The sequence below is a fragment of the Rhinopithecus bieti genome, unplaced genomic scaffold (genome assembly GCF_001698545.2).
Source record: "Rhinopithecus bieti isolate Rb0 unplaced genomic scaffold, ASM169854v2 scaffold_62795, whole genome shotgun sequence".
In the NCBI taxonomy this organism is placed as follows: Eukaryota; Metazoa; Chordata; class Mammalia; order Primates; family Cercopithecidae; genus Rhinopithecus; species Rhinopithecus bieti.
Genome location: NW_016824245.1, coordinates 477,696 through 501,934, shown reverse-complemented (window position 1 = coordinate 501,934; position 24,239 = coordinate 477,696). Strand labels below are relative to the sequence as shown.

Genomic DNA, 24,239 nt, shown 5'->3' with positions numbered 1-24,239 from the left:
TACAAGTTATAAGTTATTCAAATAACGCAGGAAGAACTTTTGGCTTTGTGAGATGTAGCCTCACTGTGTCATGGAGGCGAAGGGCAGTGGCATGATCTTGGCTCACTGCAACCTCCATCACCCAGGTTCAAGTGATCCTCCTGCCTTGGGCTCCTGAGTAGCTGGGATTACAGGCATGTGCTACCATGCCTGGCTAATTTTTATATTTTTTGTAGAGCCGGGGTTTTACCATGTTGGCCAGGCTGGTCTCAAACTCCTGGCCCCAAGTGATCCGTCTGCCTCAGCCTCCCAAAGTGCTGGTACTACAGGTGTGAGGCACCATGCCCTGCCAATATACTTCTTGAAATGAACTTGGGCAGTTTGGTGATGCCTGACCTAAATCCAAGGGGAAAGCCCACGGTTTCGATTCTGTTGCCATCACTCACTGGAGGTGTGTCCATGGGAAACTCACTCAACTTCTTCAGGCCTCAGGTTCCTAATTTTAAAATGGATGGTAATATCTGGTTCTACTAACTTTGGATTGTTGGTTTGGGAAACAAAGGAGAGTATGTAAGATAAAAGGCTTTATAAATTGAATTACAAACAAAAAATGGGATGAAAAAGAATGTCATCTCTTTTCACAAGGTTCTGAAACTAGTCTTGTAGTGTTAGGAAAACTAATCACAAGAAAGAGGGAAAAAGAAGGAAGGAAGGAAAGAAGAATAGACTTGCCTAAAAGATAGGTTGTTTTAGAATATATTCCCCCGTGACGGTAAGACATAAACTCAATCTGTGAATTTTATCCAGGTCTCAGGTTTTGTTGAGAAACAAGTGATCTGGGAAGGAAGAACTAGAAAGAAAGATTAATTCACTGCATTGCTTGGCCTAGTGACCATGGGCCAGAAGAGAACCTATGCCTACTTCACACTTCCGTGTGTGAACAAAGCATGTTATTTATTGTGCCTGCTAGCCACAGAGTGAAGACTTAAATATTTGCCATGATGTTTGTGCTTCTTTCTAAATTCAGAAACTTGCCTAAATGGCCAGGCACAGGGGCTCAGGCCTGTAATCCCAGCAGTTTGGGAGACTGAGGCGGGTGGATCACCTGAGGTCAGGAGTTCGAGACCACCCTGGCCAACATGGCAAAACCCTGTCTCTACTAAAAATACAAAAATTAGATGGTCGTGGTGGCACATGCCTGTAATCCCAGCTACTTGGGAGGCTGAAGCAGGAGAACCGCTTCAATCCCAGGAGGTGGAGGTTGCAGTGAGTCGAGATCACACCACTGCACTATAGCATGGGCGACAGAGCAAGACTCTGTCCCCCGGCCCCCCCAACAACAACAAAAAAAAACAAAAAAAAGAAACTTGCCTAACTGCTCCAACCATAAACTGAAATGTCAGTGGTGGAAGATAACATATAAAACACCTATATTTTCCTTTAAGTCATTCAGAACTTACTATCCAGGAAACAAAATACTTACTACAAAGTTATAGGCCAAAAAATAGGTGTTGAGAAGCTCACTACTGGAAATAAAGAGGTTCAGAAGAGTGTGAAGAAAAACATCAAAGTGTGGAATGTTAGAAAGAGAAGCAACCCTAGCTGGTCAGCTTAGTTAAAACCCACATTGGGACCGGGCGCGGTGGCTGCAAGCTTGTACTCCCACACATTTGGGACCGGGCCGAGCCAAATGTGAGGGTTTAAATAAGGCTGACCAAGCAAAATCAGCTTGCAGTTGTCTCAGTCGGAGAACTCCAAGTAGTAACCTGATGCTGTTCGAGCTAAATCCTCACACCGGTGTAAACCTCGCTCACTACTAAAAAATACAAAAAATCTAGCCAGGGCGAGGTAGCGGCGCACCTGTAAGTCCCAGGCGTACTCGGTGGAGCGTACGCAGGAGAATGGTTGTAAACCCGGCGAGGCGGAGTTGCAGTGAGCTGACGTCCGGCCACTGCACTCCAGCCTGGCGCGACAGAGCGAGACTCCGTCTCAAAAAAAAAAAAAAAAAACACCCACATTTTACAAACAAGAAACTTCATCTCCAAAAAACTTATATGGCCCCTTATCACAATGACCTGACTGTTTCCACCATATCATCATTTGAGAATTCTGTCAGCTTCATAACTCACGTTATGGTTTAACTCATTTAATCCCCACAGTTCTGAAGGGTAATTATAATTGCTAGTATTCCTCCTAAGAAGAAAAGTATTCAGAGCGGGTTGCTCACTTTTTTTATGGTCACACAGATGTAGAGGCAGAAATGTGCCTTAAATGAAGCTATTTTGCCTTCAGCATCTCTGCTGCCTTGAGTTTACACACCCTCCGGTGTGCTTTTTTCCTATAGTGGAGAGAGGACAGGGCAGGGAAACAATTATTTGACCCTATAGCAAAAGGGTCATTAAAATCTGACCTTTACTCCAAAAGACTATCATGTACTGTTCAAAAGAAACACCAGACAGTGACTCACACCTGTAATCCAGCACTTTGGGAGGCCGAGGCGGGCAGATCACGAGGTCAGGAGTTCAAGACCAGCCTGGCCAATACAGTGAAACCCCATCTCTACTAAAAAATACAAAAATTAGCCAGGCATGGTGGCGCATGCCTGTAGTCCCAGCTACTCGGGAGGCTGAGGCAGAAGAATCGCTTGAACCCAGGAGGCAGAGGTTGCAGTGAGCCGAGATCATGCCACTGCACTCCAGCAGTCTGGGTGACAGAGCGAGACTCCGTCTCCAAAAAAAAAAAAAAACACCAGAGCACCAGAGCAGAGAGGTTAAAGTGGCAATTGCTAAGCATTCTAAGCATTCAGAGCGTGAATGAATGAATGAATGAACGAACAAATGAATGCTTGACTTCCTAATGCAACATGGAAATCACCAGAAATTACCTCACATGGCCACAAGATGTCACTACTTCACACCACTTCAGAAAAACCACATTCCAAGTCAAGAATTTTAGACCCTTTGGACTGAGGGAATTTCTTGTTCATCATTGAGAAAGGCTTAGTTATTTTGCATGTGTTTTGGGACTGCTTCCTTGTTTTCTCTTAAATCTATCTACTTCAAGAGATACTGCAAAACGTAGACTTTAAATGAAGCCTGAGGCTGAATGCTCTAAAGCTGGGAAGCATTAATCAAGAAGTCAATCACTCACCTGTTTCCAGGGACTTCTCAGCAAAAAACAAAGGCAGGATTGACACTTTGACTACTCCGTTACCCTGCTCTGTTTGCAAAGCTTTCTCTCAGCACTTTCTTGTAATTCTACCTCTCTCACTGTTTCAGATTCACAAAAAAACAGTGATTCAGCAACATCCAAAAGGCAGCACACTGGGGTTTTAAATAGTGCTTTCTTCTTGAAATGTTTGCCTCACACCTTCCTTACCGGGAATAAGGTTCAAATTACTGTAGTGAGTTTACATAAGCTATTAATGCATTTAATTATTCATTTCAGGGCTGTCCTAGGCTTATTGGTATTTTTCTTTAAGTATCATTAGAATCCAGTTTGCAAATCATCATTCCAAGTTCTTAAAAGCTTTTAAACACCAAAATGATGTTAACCAAGTTTGCTATTTCAACTTCAGCTATATTTAACATTGATAAAATAAAGTTCAAATTTATTTTGCGTGAAATAGTTTATTCATACGAGATCAACTGATGCTTGTAGATTGACTTTTAACAGTCCTAGAAAGTTTTGGAGTTTGATGTATTTTATTGGCGTTCTCTATTAGATTCCCCTTCCTAACATTTCTTATTGGAATTGTTGATAAATAATCTTCATTAATTAGCAATTTAAGTTTGATGAGCCTGAGAAGGAAGGAAGCTCATTCATAAAAAGAAGCTACTTGGTGGGTTTGGGGATTATTCAATTTTATAGACCAAAAAAGCTGTTTTGCCATAAAGGTTCATATTTCCTGAACAAATACATCCTACTTACTGAGAAGCTAAACGAACAGTCACTTGCCAGGCTAAGGGTTAAATGGTTCAGAGAAGGAGGCCTCAATCTCCACATTGTGATGAACTATACAATATGTAAAAGTAATTTGTTACTAGCAATAGTTTAAAGAGTTAAGGTTTGCAAGTGATTTACCACTTAAAATTAAATAAATTACCTAACTGCATTCAAGTCAACCCTCATTACAACTTCACTTGTTTTCATTCCTTGCTATGCTCATTAGAGCAGAAGAGAAAGAGATGGGAGATTTCATGGCATGGGGACATTCTCATCCTGTAAAGTTAAATGGAAAATTAAAATTCCAAACTCTATAGGAAGCATTAGACTTTTCTAAAGATAAATGCCGATACCAAAGAACAACCAGAAATATAAAACAACAAAATAAAACAAGCCTTCAACAGAAAACTAGAAATAAAATGCCAACAGGGGCTGGGATTATAGATGCCTTATTCCTTTGCTGTATTTTCAAATTTTTCTAAAAGGAATATATTTTTTAAATAAAGTAGCAGAAACCAAATGCTCAACAATTAGGGGAATGCTTTTCAAAATTATGGCATATTTATTTACAGACTATTATGCAGCCACCAAAAACAACTTTTAGGAAGCTTCTGCAATAATATGGAGAAATGCTTATGATATGAAACATATGAAATGTTTGCAACAAGTTGAAAAGCTCGATGCAGGGCACAGAATTTCTCTGAAAGGCCACATAAGAAGATAACAGTGGCTGCATCCAGAGGATGAAACCAAAGAGCTGAGGGCAGGCCTAGGAGGGAGAACTACAATTTTTTTTTTTTTTTTTTTGAGACGAGTCCCACTCTGTCACCCAAGCTGGAGTGCAGTGGCATGATCTCAGCTCACTGCAACCTCTGACTCCCAGGTTCAAGCGATTCTCCTCCTCAGCCTGCTGAGTAGCTGGGATTATAGGTGTGTACCACCATGCCTGGCTAATTTTTGTATTTTTAGTAGAAATGGGGTTTCATCATGTTGGTCAGGCTGGTCTTGAACTCTTGACCTCATTATCCACCTACCTTGGCCTCCCAAAGTTCTGGGAGTACAGGCATGACCCACTGCACCCGACCTGAGAAGTACATTTCTCTGTACATTTTTTTTCTCACTGATCCAATTGGCAAAACATAAGAGTCTGCTAATACCAAGTACTGATGAGAATGTGGACAAAGAAAAACTGTTACACGTTTTGGGGAAAGAAAAAATGCATACAACCAGCTGGAGAACAAGAGCACCCGGGTAAGCTGAGAGTGCATTTCTTCACACTAAGATCTTGCAATGCCACTTCATGATGTCCACCCTGTCACCAGAGAAATACAAAAGAATGTTCACCGGCCAGGCACGGCGGATCATGCCTGTAATCCCAGCACTTTGGGAGGCTGAGGCGGGAGGATCACAAGGTCAGGAGATCGAGATCATCCTGGCTAACACAGTGAAACTTTGTCTCTACTAAAAAACACAAAAATGTAGCCGGGCGTGGTGGCGGGTGCCTGTAGTCCCAGTTACTCGGGAGGCTGAGGCAGGAGAATGGCGTGAACCTGAGAGGTGGAGCTTGCAGTGAGCCGAGATCGCACCACTGCACTCCAGCCTGGGCGACAGAGTGAGATTCTGCCTCAAAAAAAAAAAAAAAAAAAATGTTCACCATAACATGGTTTACTACCACAGAAACAGCAAGAACCACTAAAGGTCTGTATGGGTTGAACTGCATCCTTCCTGAATTCATATGTTGACGTCCTAATCCCCGAGACTTAGAATGTGAATGGATTTGGATACAAGGTCTCTGAAAAGGTAAATAAGTTAAAATGAGGTCATTAGGGTGGGCCTTAATCCAATATGACTGGAGACTTTATAAGAAGAGGAGATGGTCAAGCATGGTGGCTCATGCCTGTAATTCCAGCACTTTGTGAGGCCAAGGCAGGCGGATCACCTAAGGTCAGGAGTTCAAGACCGGCCTGGCCAACATGGCAAAACCCTCTCTCTACTAAAATTACAAAAATTAGCTGGGCACGGTAGTGGGCGCCTGTAATCACAGCTCCCTGGAAGACTGAGGCAGGAGAATCCCTTGAACCCAGGAGGCAGAGGTTGCAGTGAGCCAAGATTGCACCACTTCACTGAAGCCTGGGCGACACAGCGAAACTCCATCTCAAAAAAAAAAAAAAAAAAAAAGAGAAAAGAAAAAGGAGATTAGGACAAGACACACAGAGGGAAGACCATGTGAGGACACAGTGGGGAGACATCAGCCGCAAGCCAAGAGGAGAGGCCTCAGAAGCAACCAAACTTGCTGACACTTTGATCTCAGACTGCTAGCCTCCAGAACCATGAGACAATATGCTTCTGTTGTTTAAGCCATGTGGCCTGTGGTACTTGGTTATGGCAGGGTTAGCCAGTTCATCGGGAGAAGCATAGAGGAATACATTCTCGGTTATACAGACAATGAAACACTACATAGTCTCTAATAGAACCACTAACTACCAAAAGCTGTAAAAGATGAAAGTCCAGTATGGACTCCCAGGAAATGGAGAACTCTTAGGAACTTCGTTCCAGCATGCTGGACTTACCCAACCCGAATCCTAGCCAGAGAGCTTGATGGAGCACCACAGTCAAGGGAAAGCCCGCACTTTAAGGGACTAGGAAATAGAGAGCCATTAGCTCATTTTTACTAGGGCCATTTCTAGTCCTGGTCAGTAAATGCAGGGGCCAGAACACCAAACTCAACCCACCTGTCCAAAATGGCCCCTTTTCATTATCCCAGAGAAAATCCTGCCATGGCTAATGGAATTCATTCATTCCCTCATTTGTTCAACTAACATTGATCCAATACCCTTTTGAGTCCGAGCCTTGCCAGGTGTGAAGAAATGAGTTGTCAGGCACCTGGCAGTCTGGTTGGGGAAGGACAATTGACACCAAGCTAATCACAACACAAGGTATTATTGGAGATCTATGAGCAGAAGCTAGAAGTGAGAAGGACTTCACAGAAAAAATAGCATCTTGTACTGCACATTTTCTCTGTCTAAAAGGCCTTCTGCCCTTTTTGCTTTGGGAAGTGTCTATTTAAAAAATGTTGTTCTTTTAGGCAGCAGAGCTTAAAGGTACAAAGGCACCGAGTCACAAACTCTGGCTGCACATGGAACAGCTGCCCGCCTGAAAGGAGGGCCAGGAACCCAGGTTGGTGAGGGTGGAAGGGAAGGGCATGGGTTTTATGGTGTAGACAGCAGGAGCCGGCAGGAGTTTTGATAAAGAGTGGCATCCTGAAGGGTTCACCAGGAAGAGTCCCAGGCAGCAGCGTGAAGGACTGGAGGGAAAAGGTTACCAGTGACCATGCAGAAAACTTGTACCAGCATCTGGTGGCTTTTCCAGGCCAGCAGACACAGAGACAGTTGTGACCTGGGACTGCAGCTGGAAATGCTGAAAGGTTATTTTGCCTGTCAAGCAGACAATAGACCGAAAGAAGGCCAAGGATAAATGGACGATTGATTGTAGCCAGCAACTGCTTAGACTGTGTAAATTTTAATGCCAAAAGTGCTTATCCCGTATGAATTTTCTTTGTTTGAGAACAAAAGAGGCCATTGGATCCTGATGGCCATGTGGATACAGAAAGGTTTTTTCTAGAAAATTGTTCCCAATCTGCCTCCACAGGTTGGATCAGCAGTTACAATAAAACTGTCTGTGAGGCTGCGTAAGATCGGAGGCCAACCCACACTCAGAGAGTGCAGAATTACAGGTCCTTAGGACACATCCGCCTCACCTAGACCCTCATTTTCAGGCCTAACGAGGGTGTTCTCATCTGAGAAAATGTCCCAGGAAAGATAGCGGGCTCCTCTGAGACCCACCGCGCTGGGTGTTTTTTGGAGAAAGCATGTCTATTTGTGGGAAGTACACCCTAGTGGGTCAAGAGAAGGTGCTTCCGCCCTCATCTCTGCTACAGAAGTGATCTATGATGCCTGGGGCAAGACATTAACCCACCCACCCACCTTGAGCCTATTTCCTCAAATGTAAAGAATAAGATGAAGCCAGTACTTCCCAAACCCGGCTGTACATCAGAATGTGTGGGAAACTCGTTAGGAATACTGATTCCCGGGCATGGCTTCGGACCGACTGAATCCGAATATCTGGGGATTGGGGTCCAGGAGTCTGTTTGTAATCAAGTATCCGTGAAGGCATCTGTTACCTGCATATCCCTAAGGTCTACTGCTTTATCAGATGCCCTTGGATTTAGAAATTCAAATAACGGAGAACAGAGCTCCATTCCCCAACTCCACGGCTAGTATTTTGTATTTCTGGAGATTGATTCTTGAGGGAGGCTTAGGTTACTGCTAGGCATATCTTAGTCTGTTCTCTTCTCTCCTCCCAATGCCAGCCTAAACTGGAAACAGGTTTTGTTCTCTTTTTAAAGATGAAATGTGTCTCTAGCTATGGTAGTAGAGGAGAACATTACCTAAGAGTCCAGGAATTCTCCACCTTCAATCTTCCAGGGAGATTCTTAAAGATCTCCCTGACCAGGCCACCCACTGGGAATTTCCTTTCTCCTTAGGCCCCAATTTTCTGCCATCTCTTTATTCCACTGAGTAGTCTCTGCCCAATTTCCCCAAAGTTTACACATACCAGCTACTTAAAATCTAGGCCAAACTTTGCATATCTCAAAATGCATTAAAACAACCATGTTAAAAGGTCTTTTAGGAACACAAAGCAATCACAGATGTTCCAAAATACCTTCTTTTTGAAGTAAACAATCTAGCTAGGCTCTCACCTCCCCATTCCACCAGGATATAATCACTCTTAACCACTGGGAAGGAGGTTATGGTAACACGACCATTATCCCACATTGATATCAATCACACCGTTCCCCTGAGAAAAGGGAATGGTGACCATCAGCAACTTAACAGCAAATCTATCTCCCCACTCCTTGCGTGTTTAGCAAGCTCCCCAAGCGACAAGGCCAGCTGGTCTGCATTAGGAAACCGCTAGACCAGGTGAGTGCTGGAGTTACTTCCAGCTTTAAAACTCTGTCTCTTTGAAAACGAACATGCTCTGCACCAGGCGGTGAGATGGACTCTGGAGTCAGCCAAACCAGGATTCCAACCTCAGCTCCTCCACTAACTAGCTGGGTGACTGTCAGCAAGTTACTTGCTACTTGCTTTCCACATTTGCAAAAGAGAATACTGCCAAGTTCACAGACTGTGTTAGGAATGCATGTGAAAGTAGCTGTCAATGACTGTTAGTTTTCTTTGTCTCAGCACAAAGTAAGTAGTGTCAGATAATTTTAGGGCATTAAACAAAGCTCACGTGGGCTGCACCATCTCTAAGCAAATACCTTCCCTCTGGAGCTTCATGAAGTCTTTCACTAAGCCTGCAAACTTCACTAAAGGTCCCTCTGGAGGGGGACTGGCCACCGTACTACCCCTATGGGCAACCATGAGAGCTCAGTCTGCTCCATTGGGTAGCTACTGCATTGACTGGCACTGACATGTTGCAAGCTCAATACCCAATTTCAGGACAAGGGCAAGTTTCACTTCACCTGGACATGAGGCTAGGCAGCAGTGATGCTGCTGTCCTGGGTAATTCTCAACACTGTAAAATGAGATCACTCTAAGAAAACAAGGATTAGGCAATAGATCACTTTATAACTTCTGAATGCTGGAATTCTCCTGGGCACTCCTATTGCGCACTTCTCTGGATCATGTCTTTCTGGGCATACTGTGAACTCTCCAAGAGCAGAGAATGGAGGTTTTCAACATCTTTTACCTGCAGTGCCTCACAGAGTGCCAGGCCCACACCAGACATGACACATTTGATAAATAAGTGAATGCATTAATTAATGGATGGGTGGATCAGAGGGGTTCAGACTATGTAAACTGGCTGCCTGAGTGATTATATCACATAATGTGCTTTCAGACTTCCCCCAAAACACAAGCCTTTATTTCAGAAACTAATTCTGAAAAGCAGAAACGATGTTTCCCAGTGTAAAAGTGACTCAATCAAAACTGTCAAGTGCAATGATGCATTAAACTAATCCATTCAATCCCTCATTCATTCAACAAACACTTACTGAATCTTCATTACAGGACAGGCACTATGCCAAATGCCAGAGACAAGAAGAGAAAAAAGATGTGGTCCCTGGAGAAACCAGGCATCAATCACTTTCTTTAAGCTTCCTGTGTGGTTCCAATGTGCTGTGGGAGTTGAGAAGGACCACCTGGGAGCCTGCAGAGTATCAGAAGGACACACACCACACCAGTTCTGGGGGCCACCTAACTCCTCTGTTCTTCCAGTTTTCTCCTCCTGCCTTTTTCTCTCTTAGCCAGTCAGAATCTCAGACTGAATTATTTATTGCTTTTTGCAACCACTGAATAATATCTGAATAATATTCTTGCTCCATATAGTTACCTTCAAAGTACGAAAAAAATAGAATATTTTAGATTTGGCTTTTCAAAACAAAACCAGAAAGTGTATTTATTTTCAACTGAAAACTCACAATCCAATAAGTATTTATTAAATGCATCTCATATTTAGGACAACTTGGAAATCTAAGGTAATAAAAACAGTCCCAACCTTCTGTCTAAATGTTGGTCCTCAATTGAAATCTTTTTCTATTGGTAAGTGGTTTTCAGAAGAAGAAGGATGCTAATCAGTCTCCTATGTGTTGTTCTTTTTATACAGAATAAAGCCTCATGTTTGTGTCCCAGAGCCTACCACCAAGTCTAACATATAGCATCCATAAGCTCAACTCCTAGAGGTTTGACTTCTCCTCATTCCATAAGGAGTAATCAATTCTGGGCAGTCACTAGTGGGACCAATGGCCTCAGTTTGCCCAGGACTGAAGGCTTGAGAGAGTCCTTGGTAAACGAGGGCAGCTGGTCACTGAAGCAGACACCCCTCCTCTTATTACCAAGTTCTTCTTTCAGACATGAGGATACTTACATTACATACAGTGAAACCTGGTCATCAATCACATTGTAAATTCAAAGACTTCACTGTAATATGAATATTCTACATGTTCATATTATTACTACACACCAATGGTAACATTTACCATTTTTGCTAGTTTACAAGATGTACATTTTTCTCGGTCTTGTACCTCAAGCTATTCCTGGTGGAGACAAACTCTGACAGATTTTAGGTACCTACAACCCCTTCCCCTACCCACTATCTAAGATTCTTCCTGAGACAGCAAAGTAGGGTTGCCCCAAGATTTCCTTGTTAAAGTAGGGTGAGACTCATGCACTAGCTCACATCTACTACTTCTTAACTTTCACTATCCCAAATAAGGACTAGAGTTTGGGTTCTAGTACTCGCCCCCAGCACCAGGACTGTATGCATGCTTTAGAGGGACAGGCACACCACATTCACATTTCACTATCCTAAGAGAAGCACCAGTAGGACACCTTATGGAAAGACTCACAGCTGGTGGTCTTCATAGGACCATCTGGGGCACAAATCTCAGCTCTACCACTTATGCTGTGATCTTACGGCAGTTGGCGAATGTCTCTGATTCTCAGTACCCTCATCTGTGAAAGGGGGTAAAATCCTACCTGTAAAGTTGGGAATAAAGATCTGAAATTATACCAAAACATAAGACACCCAAGGGCCTGAAATATACAGTAAAACCTTAAGTTGGTGCACATTTGTTAAAACACACACACACACACACACACACACACACACATGCACAGGCTTCTGAACATCAAGTCTCTATTCACAGACAAAAAGCAATTCTTCCCATCAGAAACATTTCCTTTATATGGGAACATACTCTTTATTCAATAAGAAACTAATGTTTTATCATTGGATTTGAATAAATTTTCTCCTCCCAAGCAACCTGATTGAGAGTACACCATTGCAGCATATATTTTATTATTATCATCATTATTATTTTTCACAACATTTCATATCATGTTTCCTTCTCTCACATAGAATATTACCCAATAGAAGTCTCCAAAAGGGGCCATAGCACATTCATAACAAAGATAGAAAAGACAAATTTCAACATCTGCTTTCCAATATGATGATTCAACTAGAACAAAGCTGAACTTCTCAGCCACGAAACTGAAAAAATGAAAATCAGCCCATGCGTACATCACGGCCAGCCATGATCATTAACACCTCCATGAAATGAGGGGAGAAGAGAGAAACAACTGCTTCTTCTCACCAAACTTCTACATAACTTTAAATTACTTTTTTAAAATTTCCTAAAAGGCATTCTGCTGCCTCATGAACATTTGAGTGTCTTCTCAAGGCCATCCCCGGGCAGGCAGGCGGCGCCTGTGAACTGGAAAACATTCGGGAAACAGCAGCCCTCTTCAGCTCCATGTACAGGAAACTTTCTGATTTTCAGTCTTGGCTCAGGTCAGAAGAAAAAGGGGAAAGGTTACATTCCCGGAAAAAAAAATGCAGCCTATTTGAGGGCATGTCTGACTCTCAGTCCATGCACTAGTCCTCTTGACTCGTAGAATTTTCGATGCCCTGAAACCATGATCCCTCCGCCTCCATGGTCCTCTGAGTGTAGTTATTATGTCTGCAAACCAGTAATGTCACAAGTCAAAGGATCTGGGGCTTCCCAGGGAACTACCATGTCTGAGTATATTCTGATTTGAGAAACCTGTGTCAAGTCTTCTCAGCACTCGCCTTCTAATTTTTGGAGCCAATGCCTGGGTTCCAGCATCCAGGTCACAGTAGCTGGAAATCATGCTGGAAGGGCAAAAAGCCAGCATCCCAGAATGGACTGTCTCTGCAGCTCTGGCACATTCTCCACACACTGCCGCACCACTCAAATGTCCTATAAAATATTAAAACCAATCACCTGGACATGGCCGATTTATCTGTACAAAAGGCTTTATAAAATACTCCCTGCACTTTAAAAAAGAACAAAATAAAGATGCATGTAAACATCGCCTCTAAGTCACCAGCAGAACCCTTGAGACTTGTCATCTCATCTTTCGAACGTTCTGAAGTTCTGCTTGTCCGCTTCTCTTGGAGGTATCAATCTGTTTTTCTCTTATTGATAGAGTTCACAGTCTGAGGCCGCCTTTGCGTATGAGCTTGTGGTTTCATTGGCAGAAATAGTATTATCAGGAGACTTATGATGTGCAAATAAAAGTACATGGACCTGGGAATAAAATACACAAAAATTATATTTCAAATAAGGATGTAGATGGGAAACATCACCTAATTACATCACCTACAGTATGGCAAGTGAGAGCACTGTTTTTGGCAGTAGGAGACCTGTCTGTGCTCAGGCTTCCCTTGATTTGCTCCACAGATAACTCCCTTTGGTAGGTGAGTGGGTCACGGATAGACTGAAACCACAAAACTGGGCAGGGCAAACCAACTGGCTCATCTGTGGATATACATGGTACCATCCCATTGACATAACAGGCCAACCAACAGAATTAACCCGACAGCCAGACACCTGCAATATTCAAAGTCTAAGGACTCCCAAGACCAAATTCAAACCCAGTATTGTCATATGACACTTAATGACATTTCAGCCAATGATGGACCACATTAATGATGATGGCCCCATAAGATTATAATAGAACTGAAAAATTCCTATCACCTAGTGACGTCGTAGCCATTGCAACGTCATAGGCAACACATTGCTCACGTGTTTGTGGTGATGCTGGTGTAAACAATACTACACTACCGGTTGAATAAAAGTCTAGCACATACTATCACATAAAATACATAGTACTTGATAATGACAATGAATGATTATTAACTGGTTTATATATTTACAATACTATACTTTCCCTTGTTATTTTGGAGTATACTCCTTCTACTTATTAAGAAATAAAGTTAACTGTAAAACAGCCTCAGGCAGGTTCTTCAGGAGGGATTCCAGAGGCACTGTTATCACAGGAGATGACAGCTCCATACGTGTTATTGCCTCTGAAGACCTCCCACAATGGGACAAGATGTGGAGGTGGACCACAATGATACTGATGATCCTGATCTTATGCAGCCTAGGCTGATGTGTGTTTATGTCTTAATTTTTTTTAACAGAAAAGGTTCCAAAAGTAGAAAACAAAATAGAAAATAGCTTACAAAAAACATAAAGAAAAATGTTTGTATACCTGTACCATGTTTGCTGTTGTTGTTGTTTCGTTTTTTTGTTTGTTTGTTTTTGAGATGGAGTTTTGCTCTTGTTGCCCACGTTGGAGTGCAATAGCATGATCTCAGCTCACCACAATCTCCATCTCCCAGGTTCCAATGATTCTCCTGCCTCAGCCTCCCAAGTAGCTGGGACTACATGCGCCACCACGCCCGGTCAATTTTGTATTCTTAGTAGAGACAGGCTTTCTCCATGTTGGTCAGGCTGGTCTCAAACTCCCAACCTCAGGTGATGCACCTACCTCGGCCTCCCAAACTGCTAGGATTGCAGGCATGAGCCACCATGCCCGGCCACCATGTTTGTTTTAACCAAGGTGTTTTATTACAAAAGAGTCCGTTTTTAAAACGTTTAAAGTTTATAAAGTTAAAAAAGTGACAGTAAGCTAAGGTTACTTTATTATTGAGGAAAAGTTTTCTTAATAAATTTAGTACAGACTAAGTGTATGGTGTTTCTAAAGTCTACAGTAGTGCATAGTGATGTCCTAGGCCTTCACACTCACTCACTGACTCACCCAGAGCAACTTCCAGTCCTGCAAGCTCCATTCATGGTAATACAGGTGTACCCTTTTTTATCTTTGCCAGATTTTTACTGTACCTTCTCTATGTTTAGATACACAGATACTTACCATTGTGTTTAAATTGCCTACAGTATTCAGTACGGTAACATACTGCACCAGTTTGCAGCCTATGAACAATAGGCTATCCCATATAGCCTCAGTGTATAGTAGACTATACTATCTAGGTTTGTGCAAGTACACTCTATGCTGTTCAAACAACAATTAAATTGCCTGACGATGCATTTCGCAGAACATATCCCTGTTGGTAAGCAACATATGACTGTATCCTATTCCCTAAACACAATGCAACTAACACTTTAACCCATTGCTCTACTCAACTATAAAAGGTTCTTCTTTTGTGTCTTACGAGCTAGAAGAATCCCGATTTTGAAAATCCAGTCCATAACCCTAAAAATAACTGTCATCTAAATTAATAAAAAAACAAGTTTTGCTTTTGATGTTTGTGGATTTCTATTGCGAAGCGTAGTACTCAGCACTATGCACAACGTAGATATGCAATAAATATCGAGCATATCAATACATGCAAGTAATTAGAAACAGCTGCATTGGCACAACTGTTCTAGATCCATTTGGAAAGGTTCAACTTATATTTTCCCTAATGCTTTTTGAAGAAAGGAAAATAACGCTGGGGAAGGAGGAAAGCACAATTGATTTATGCATCATTCCCCAACTTCTGTGATTATAAGGTCAGACACATTAGAATCAGAAAACTCACATATGCCCCTAAACTTCTCCATCCTTTAGCAGGAGGAATGCCTCCTCGACAATATTTACAGAATAGTGAAGAGCTCGAACAGAAGCGAACATACATGCATTCATTTATTCTTTCAATAAGCATTTACTGCTTAGGATATGCAAAACAATAAACTGGATCTACAAAAAGGCACCAGCCTCCACCCCTTCCCATGTGGGAATGGAAACAAGACAAGTACATGATTAACAGCTGTTTGACCAGGGAAGGGGTAAGCAGCCACAGCAAGTGACCATCTAATTTACTGTCTAAACCAAGACATTACTGAGAATGTAAAAAGTGCTCCACAGATAAACACGGTGGTTTAACAGGTATAGACTGGGATTCTCACAGGCACATCCTTAGACACAGATAACTCCAGCTTTCAAAATCTGCACATCCAAAATATGTTATACTTTGTTCTTGAGCTTTGCCTTAATCTTTCCTATGTGGCCAAATCTACACTGGGACAATTATGTTAGGTAAAATCCAGCTACTTTGAGCACCAAGTGGAAAACACCTAGTGAGGTTGAGTAACCTCTTCTGACATTTCATATTTCTCTAAAATTTGAAGGAATATTTCATCTTTCTATTATGGAAAGACTAAACTAACATTTATTGATCATGTCAGGTACTGACCTAAGGATCCAGATATAAAGATGAATTAGGCAGGGTTCCTGCTCTCAAGGAGTTTGCCATCTATGAAAGTTTCTATGCAAATTCTAATGTTCCGGCCAGGTGCAGTGGCTCAGGCCTGTAATCCCAGCACTTTGGGAGGCCAAGGTGGGTAGAATGCTTGAGTCCAAGAGTTTGAGAACAGCCTGGGCAACATGGCAAAACTCCATCTCTACAAAAATAAAAAAAATTAGGTGGGTGTGGTGGCACATGCCTGTAATCCCAGCTACTCAGGAGGCTGACGCGGGAGGCTGAGGTGGGAGGATCACCTGAACCAGGAGGCAGAGGCGGGAGCAAGCTGAGATCGCAATCACGCCACTGCACTCCAGCCTTGGCAACAGAGGAGAACCCCAACTCACAAAACAAAAAGAGAAACAAATTCTAACGTTATTACCCACTGAATTTAAGAAAGAGTTATCCAAGTAAAGACAAAATGATGTATGTGAATTTGCTTTTCAAAATGATTTCATAGAAAGGTTCTTTCATAATATATTTGAGTATTCACTTGGGCTCATTTACTACTTAAAGAAGTTAGACTGAGCACTCTAAGGCTAAGATCTGAAGCCACTCTCGACTGAACACTGACTAGACCTAACAATGAAGTACAAGTGAAATTTCAACGTTAAGCAATGAGGATCTACTGAGAAAAGGGTTTGCAAACATCTGTGGTTTACTGTTGGCTACTGAATTTAGCCAAAGGGGAGGAACAGATCTGGAACACAACCAGGCCTGCCTTCACTAAAAAACTATGCAATTTTCTTTCTTGTCCAAATTCAGGGATTTTCTTAAAAGATTATGAAAACACTGCTTGAGGTGTAATCAATCTGGAATAGCCGCTGGCAACATGTGGCTGTTAAAATTCTAATTAATTAAAATTCAATAAAATTGAAAATTCAGTTCCTCCGTCCAACTAGCTGCATTTCAAATGCTCACTGGCCACACATGTTGGGTGGCCAGCATCTCAGACGGCACAGATGTAGAGTATTTCTGTCATCATAGAAACTTCTTGTTTTTTTTTTTTTTTTTTTTTTGAGATGGAGTCTTACTCTGTCGCTCAGGTTGGAGTGCAGTGGTGTGATCTCAGCTCACTGCAATTTCCACCTGCCGGGATCAAGCAATTCTCCTGCCTCAGCCTCCTGAGTACATGGGACTACAGGCACATGCCAACATGCCTGGCTAATTTTTTGTATAATTAGTAGAGACAAGATTTCACCATGCTGGCCAGGCTGGTCTCAAACTCCTGACCTCATGATCCACCTGCCTTGGCCTCCCAAAGTGCTGGGATTACACTTTGGGATGAGCCACCATGCCCAGCCATCATAGAAATTTCTATTGGACAGAGCTGATCTAGACAGGAAACTTAAATTATATAAATAACTAGAAACCAGAAAATACACTAGGCTGGATCATTTAAAATAGGCCTACTTGACCCAAAAAATGTCAACTCCTGTTTCATTCTAAACAAAGATGTTTAAAAATATATATTCTGGGTTGTTTTTAAAAATAAGTGAAAAGTAACTTAAAAGCAATAAAAAAAAATAAGTGAAAAGCTACTTGATAATTTAATTCTGCCCCTTGAGTTCCTGCCAAGCCCAGGAATTGTTGTTTTAGTTGGTTAAACGCAATATTATCACTAACAAATCACTTATTATGATCCCCAAGCAGTAGTTTGCATCCAAAATAACTTCTCCTAAAGAAATTTTTAGTAACTCCACTACTGATATTGCTATTAAGGGAATGCTGAGTCTGAAACTCGGGTTTAACATTTAGCTGCTGTGTAAATTTTGTTACTCACCTTCTCTGAGCCTCCACTTCCTCATGTGATAAACAGGGACACTGATACCTACCCCCTGCTCTCCTCAGCTCAGCTCACCTCCCTCCACCTTGGATTCTATGTTCTGCCCACATTCACGTTTCCCTGGTCTTCAGTGCATGGAGCGTCATGTACACTATGGGAGGCTACATGACAGGGCTTTTCCAGGCTGTTTCCAAGTCTGGAGCACTGCCCACAATGCTCACACACACTGAGCCTGCTTCACTCCCACTGCACAACCTCCAGGACTGAGCTCAAAAAGATGTCCCCAATGCCTAGGCTGAGGCAGATTCCTGTTACATACTCTCTTAAAACTCTCTACCATTCGCTAAAAGTATGATCTCAGCATGTATTTATACATTTGTCAATTACTACCTGTCTTTTCCATCAAGCTATCACCCCAGTGAGAGCAGAAATGATTTCTATATTTTGCTTTCCATTCTAGCCCCAGATTCCAGCACAATGCCTAGCACACTACAGGTATTACATGATACTGAGTGGAATACAGGCACTTCTGCTATAACATGATCAATATATTCCTTAAAAATCTCTTATGAGGCATTATCAGGGGCTTAGAATACCAGGGCTTACAGGAAAAAAAAAAAAAAAAATCATGTTAGAAGTACGTAACTCAAAACCTAGGAGGACTCTGTAACAAAAACAGAGCTCTAAGGGAAACAATTTGGACAGCCCCTGCAGACAGCTCAATGGTGTCAAAGGCTGCTTCTGGGCATGTTAAAAATGCAGAAGACAAAAGGGCAAATGTTGGCTTGAGGGCACTGACAAATGGGAATGAAATTGGAGCTGGAAGCACATGGGGCGGCCCTAGGTGGGCACAAGGAGGCAGAAGCAGTCAGAATGCCAGCTTGGGGGTGTGCCTCTCTGGGGAGGGAGTCCCAGTGAAGGGGGCTCCTGTTTGAGGTGTCATCAATCTGGAATAGCCGCTGGCAACACGCGACTGTTAAAATTCTAATTAATTACAATTCAATAAAATTGAAAATTCGGTTCCTCTGTGCCACTAGCTGCATTTCAAATGCTCAATGGCCACATATGTTGGGTTTCTCAGTTCCATTTTCTTCATCTAGGACTGAAATGACTCCTACCTCTCTAGCAGCTGAACTGAGGGCTTCTTTTTGACTGAAGCTTATAATCCTCTTCCCACTCTTCTGACACCCCTTTGCATAGAAAAATTTGGGTATAAACCAGTACAGCTTCCATGTTATATTGACATAAGTTCTTATCACCTAACTAGAAGTACAAAAGCATATATTGTAACAACATGGACGTCATTGATCAGTGTTGTATGGTTCCCTCAACCTTCTCTTTCTATAGCTTCAAATAAATCATCCCACTTATAGATACTTTTATACATACTGAGTAGTAAAAAATTCTTCAATCCCTTCATGACCCCTCCATCGGCTATAGGGAATTCCCAACGTAAGAAGAAGGTGTGTTTGCACTGTTTATTTCTAAGTCATCTTTTTTTTTTTTTCTTTTTTTTCTGAGATGGAGTCTCGCTGTCTCCCAGGGTTGGAGTGCAGTGGCGCGATCTCGGCTCACTACAAGCTCCGCCTCCCGGGTTCACACCATTCTCCTGCCTCAGCTTCCCGAGTAGCTGGGACTACAGGTGCCTGCCACCACGCCCGGCTAATTTTTCATATTTTTAGTAGAGATGGGTTTTCACCGTGTTAGCCTGGATGGTCTCGATCTCCTGACCTCGTGATCCGCCCACCTCAGCCTCCCAAAGTGCTGGGATTATAGGCATGAGCCACCACACCCGGCCTCTAAGTCACCTTTTAAAAAGTGATACGATGTTCCAAAGTTAACCTAAAAAGCCCGTGCAACTCATTAAATCATGCAAGGTAGCATTTATTAGGTACAGATTATACGCCAGATACTGGCCTGAGCCCTCTGCACATTTACCTCATTAATTCTAATACCAGCACTAATGATGGTGCTCTCAGGTGAATTCTCTTCTCAGCCTCATTTTCCAGTTGAGAAAATACAGGTAAAAGAGGTTAACAACTTGCCAAAGGTCACACACCATCAGTTCACAAGAGCATGTGCTCAACCACTTCACAACCGTGGAGAAACACAACTCATTACACATAACTGTGCAAGAATAAAAGTCAGTAATTAGAGGTTTGCAGTTCACCTGGAGCACAGGTGTTTGACTACAAGGGTTGGTCTGTGGTGCGAGCCTCCTCCTCCTCCAGCCTCAATTCCACATACGCCCCTCCAACACATGCAACTGGCCGCATAAATCCCCCATCAGCCTCACCATGGAGCCCCTCTGCACACTGCTCGATCAGACAATGCCAGCCTCAGCTGCTTCCCCAGTCCTGCCTCCATTTCTGTCTTACTCTCAGACACCTCATAGTCCCCAATACAGCCTACCTCCCATCCCCCAGGAGAAAGAGCTAAGGGCAGCAGATTCACCCTCTAAGTTTTTTATCAGGGTCCATCCCTTCAAAATATACTGCCATGAGAGGGCCCCTGAGTGACATTCTGAATGGCTTAAGGCATTTCTGTCAACAGTGCTCTTATGTATTGGAATTTATGCACTGGCGTCTCCAGGACAGCCATTTCCTTTTAAAGCTTCTATGGACATTTCCCACATTGAAGCCCCCGTTAGAAGTGTTTAGGACTGCTTCATTCAATGTACTGCCTCCTAAGTCAAACACAGTGAAAATAGAGTTGTTTACTAGATGGCAACTGAGAACAATGGAAACTTACTTGTATAAGCTGATGGTCGGTTCAACTGCCAACATCACGAAGGGCGCTACCGTGTAAGAGACAGCCAGCTGAGTGACGGCCCAGGTGCCTGCATCATACACAGCCTTGAGAGCTCTTGAAGAAAGGAAGTAATGTCTGTAGTTGTTCCTGACCTGCAAGCCAACACAGGCAATTGCAGTGAGGAGGGGTTAAAAAACAAATGACAACTTCTATTCTGTGCATGCAGGTAGTATGCCACAGGAACACAGGCTACAGAAGACAACCAACATCTGAGTTGTATTCTCAACTACAAATACCGCCAGGACTCCTTTTTTTTTTTTTTTTTTTTAAGACAGAGTCTTACTCTGTCACCCAGGCTGAAGTGCAATGATACAATCATAGCTAACTGCAGCTTCAAACTCCTGGGCTCAAATGATCCTCCCACCTCAGCCTCCCATGTAGCTGAGACTACAGGCACATGCCACCATGCCCAGCTAATTTAAAAAAAAAAAATTTGCAGAGATGTGGGTCTCGCTTTGCTGCCTAGGCTGGTCTTGAACGCCTGGGCTCAAGCAATCCTCCCGCCTCAGTCTCCCAAAGTGCTGGGATTACAGGCGTGAGCCACTGTGCCTGGCCAACTTTTCTTATTAAAATAATAATAATAATAATAATACGTGTTCACTATAGAAAAATGGTCAAACAACTAAGCAAACAAAAAAAATTTTCTTTCCCTTTTAACACCTCCCAAAGGAAAGCATCACTTAAAAACTTGGTGCAGAGCCATCCAAGCTTTTCTATTCATATGCATCCATGTTAATATTCTTACTGGCACCAATATAATTTCTAGCTCATTTTTTCATTTAGTAATATATCATACACTTTTTTCCATGTCAGTAAATATTAATCTCTAATATAATTTTAAGTTAATCTGAAAGAGTTAGCTTGTCTTCCCATCCCATTTTGCTATTATAAACAATTCTGTGGTGCATATCCTTGTAAATAAAGCTCTGCCCTGTTTCCTAGTTACTTCCTTCAGGTAATGATAACACAAATAATATTACTATTACTAATAATACAAGCAGCTACCATTTACTGAGTGCTTACTCTGTGTGCCAAGCCTGTGTTAACACTTTGCATGGCTCATCTCTGGTTGATTCTCCCATCAAGCCTATTATGTTAGCATCGTAATTCTCATTTTACAGATAAAGAAACTGAGACTTAGGTAAAGAGACAATTTTTTGAAATGGAAAATGCTAGGTCAAAGGATACACTCATTTGTAGGTCTTTTGACACATGTGACTAGACCTGCCTCTAGAAAGACCCCCAGTTTCCAGATTCAGGTCAAAGGCAAAGATGGAGACAATGGCTGGGCGATAGGCAGGTGAGCCTCAAAGCAGAAGACGCATCAGTGCTCAAGGCTGCCTCTCAGCCCTGAGTTCCTCAGGACAGAGACCAGGGTCCATCCATCGAGCAATGCTGCACATCAGGTATGAGATTTTACTGGGTAACTTCTAGGGCCCAAAGACACCTCATGACTGTTGAGTTCAATCTCCTTCTAGACAAAATAAAAACACTGTTCTATCAACTTTCTCCTCTCTATCCCCTACATAATTTGTTTGCGAATAGTGTTTCCAGGCCATCCAAAAGAAAAGCTCTACACAAATCTGAACCTTTATGCCAGTTGACACCATAGAGTAAAAGACACCTGAGGGAATAATACTCTGGATATATTAGCAAACAGAATTCTGAGTTTTATTTCTTAATTTGGCCTGACCACTTGTTCTTTTCTTTTATAATCTAAATAGTTACATGAACAGGAGAGAAGAAAATGTCTCCCCTGTTTTCTATGTACAAATATGTATAATATGCACTTAATTTTAAAAGTATACTAGCCAGCATGAACAGTAATTCACTTTGTTCATATATATATATATATATATTCCAGCACACCTGTGTCTGACTAAAACAAGAGATCCTCAGGGGAGGGACCCTTGTCTTGTTCACTGCAGTAGCCCAGCACCTAAATCACTGACTAGCACATAGTAGGGCTCCTGAAACCTTCACAGGATAAAATGAATTAAAGGGTGAGTGGATAGCTATGTGGGGGCTCCTGAATTCACATCCAAAATATGGCTCAAACAATGTCAATAAAAACTCTTGGCATCAGAAATAAGGAAGGCCACAATCACAATCAAAGATTAAAATAAAATTAAATACAAAACTCCTGTATTTGGCAATGAAAGCACTGAATCACAATTACTTCTATGCATGCTCATCTTCTTCTTGGAGGAAAGTTTTATTCTTTATTATCGTGCTATACAACAAGCAAATTGCAAAACAATCTAGAGAAACTACAGGCTCCTGAAAAAACCTAGAGAAGCAAATTTACAAAATTCACGAACACAAACTAAGCTAACTGCGTTGGGCATGTGAACACATGAGGTTAGATTAATCTCCGACAGACTCACTTCCTGTGGGCGCTATCTCATTGACTGCTCAAGAGACTTTGTGAGTTATTTCTAGGCTCAGAGTAATGAAATGAGAAATTAAGGAAAGTATAAGCAAATTGAAGTCCTATGGTGCCTACATTAATTAATCATCATCATCATCATCTGTACTTAGTAGACTGTATATGTTCACAGACTTTAACAATTAAAAATGTTTTCATCTCTTAGGGTACTAAACATTGTCCCTACAATTTCTTTTGTTTCACAAACTACGAACATAAAATGGTTAACCATTTTTGTAATGACTCCAGGTTCCTACATATTCAAGTATTTCTCTAATGGGAAGACTCTTGCATACTGTTTGATTTTTCGAAACATCGCTCCCATGTTCACATCCCACCCCCAACCCTACTAGGACCCAACAGATAACAAACATGCAGGCATCAGATTGCTGAGGGGAAAGACCCTAGGCCTAAAGGATGCTTACCGCTCTAGCTGCTAATGTGACAAGAATTCCAGTTAAGAAGGTAAAATAGTATCCAGGGTAGACACCATGCCACAAAGCGGACAGGATGAAGGTTAGCACCGTGGGGTACCATGGAACCCGTTCATAGCACACGCTGCGAAGACAGGAAGGAACAAGACATAGGTGAAACGTACCAGAAACTTCTAACTACAGCTGTTGTTTCTTGGATAAGACTATGCAGAAATCATTTGGTCCATTACTGATGGGATGCCTCCCTAACCGTCTTCAGGGACTTGCAGTGCAATCCAAGCAGCCTGGACTACCCTGATTTCCTTAAGCATTACTAGATAGGTAATTCACTGCTCAGCCTTTTGAAGAGATGTTATACATTTTTAACTTCCATAGACTAAATGATCTGGACCCATCACACTACATCTGTTACATCTGTTATAGGTCTGAGTGATCACTTTCCACCCAGCAGGAGTTCCTGCCTTACTGATGCTTACTCCACCAACGGCCTCATTTACTGGGGGTGCTTAGGTAAGTGCCATTATCAGTAACAATTTTGGAATCAGGGTCTTTAGAAATGAGTATCCTTATTTAGTAAAAACTAATTTACCTTTCCCACCAGGCTCCTACGCCATCTAATCTAATCAGCACCATCACCCTGTTCATCTCTTGGCAATGACTCCATTACAAAATCAGTATGTCGGTTATGTGACCTCTTCAGGTCTCCCAGTGTCTATCAGATTTCAATCCATGAATCTGCCTT

At 42.2% G+C, this 24,239-nt stretch overlaps 1 protein-coding gene across 1 annotated transcript in view; it reads right to left on the bottom strand.

Annotated features, from left to right (window-relative positions):
* Positions 1–11,669: 11,669 nt before the first annotated feature.
* Positions 11,670–24,239, bottom strand: part of MBOAT1 (membrane bound glycerophospholipid O-acyltransferase 1) — a 116,266-nt gene continuing 103,696 nt past the window's right edge. Inside the window, exons 11-13 of the mRNA XM_017862204.1 lie at positions 23,489–23,621; positions 20,576–20,727; positions 11,670–13,039 (exon numbers count right to left, since the gene is read on the bottom strand). Of these exons, the coding sequence (XP_017717693.1) occupies positions 12,913–13,039; positions 20,576–20,727; positions 23,489–23,621 (412 nt within the window). The 3' untranslated portion in view covers positions 11,670–12,912. The remainder of the gene's footprint in view (positions 13,040–20,575; positions 20,728–23,488; positions 23,622–24,239) is intronic.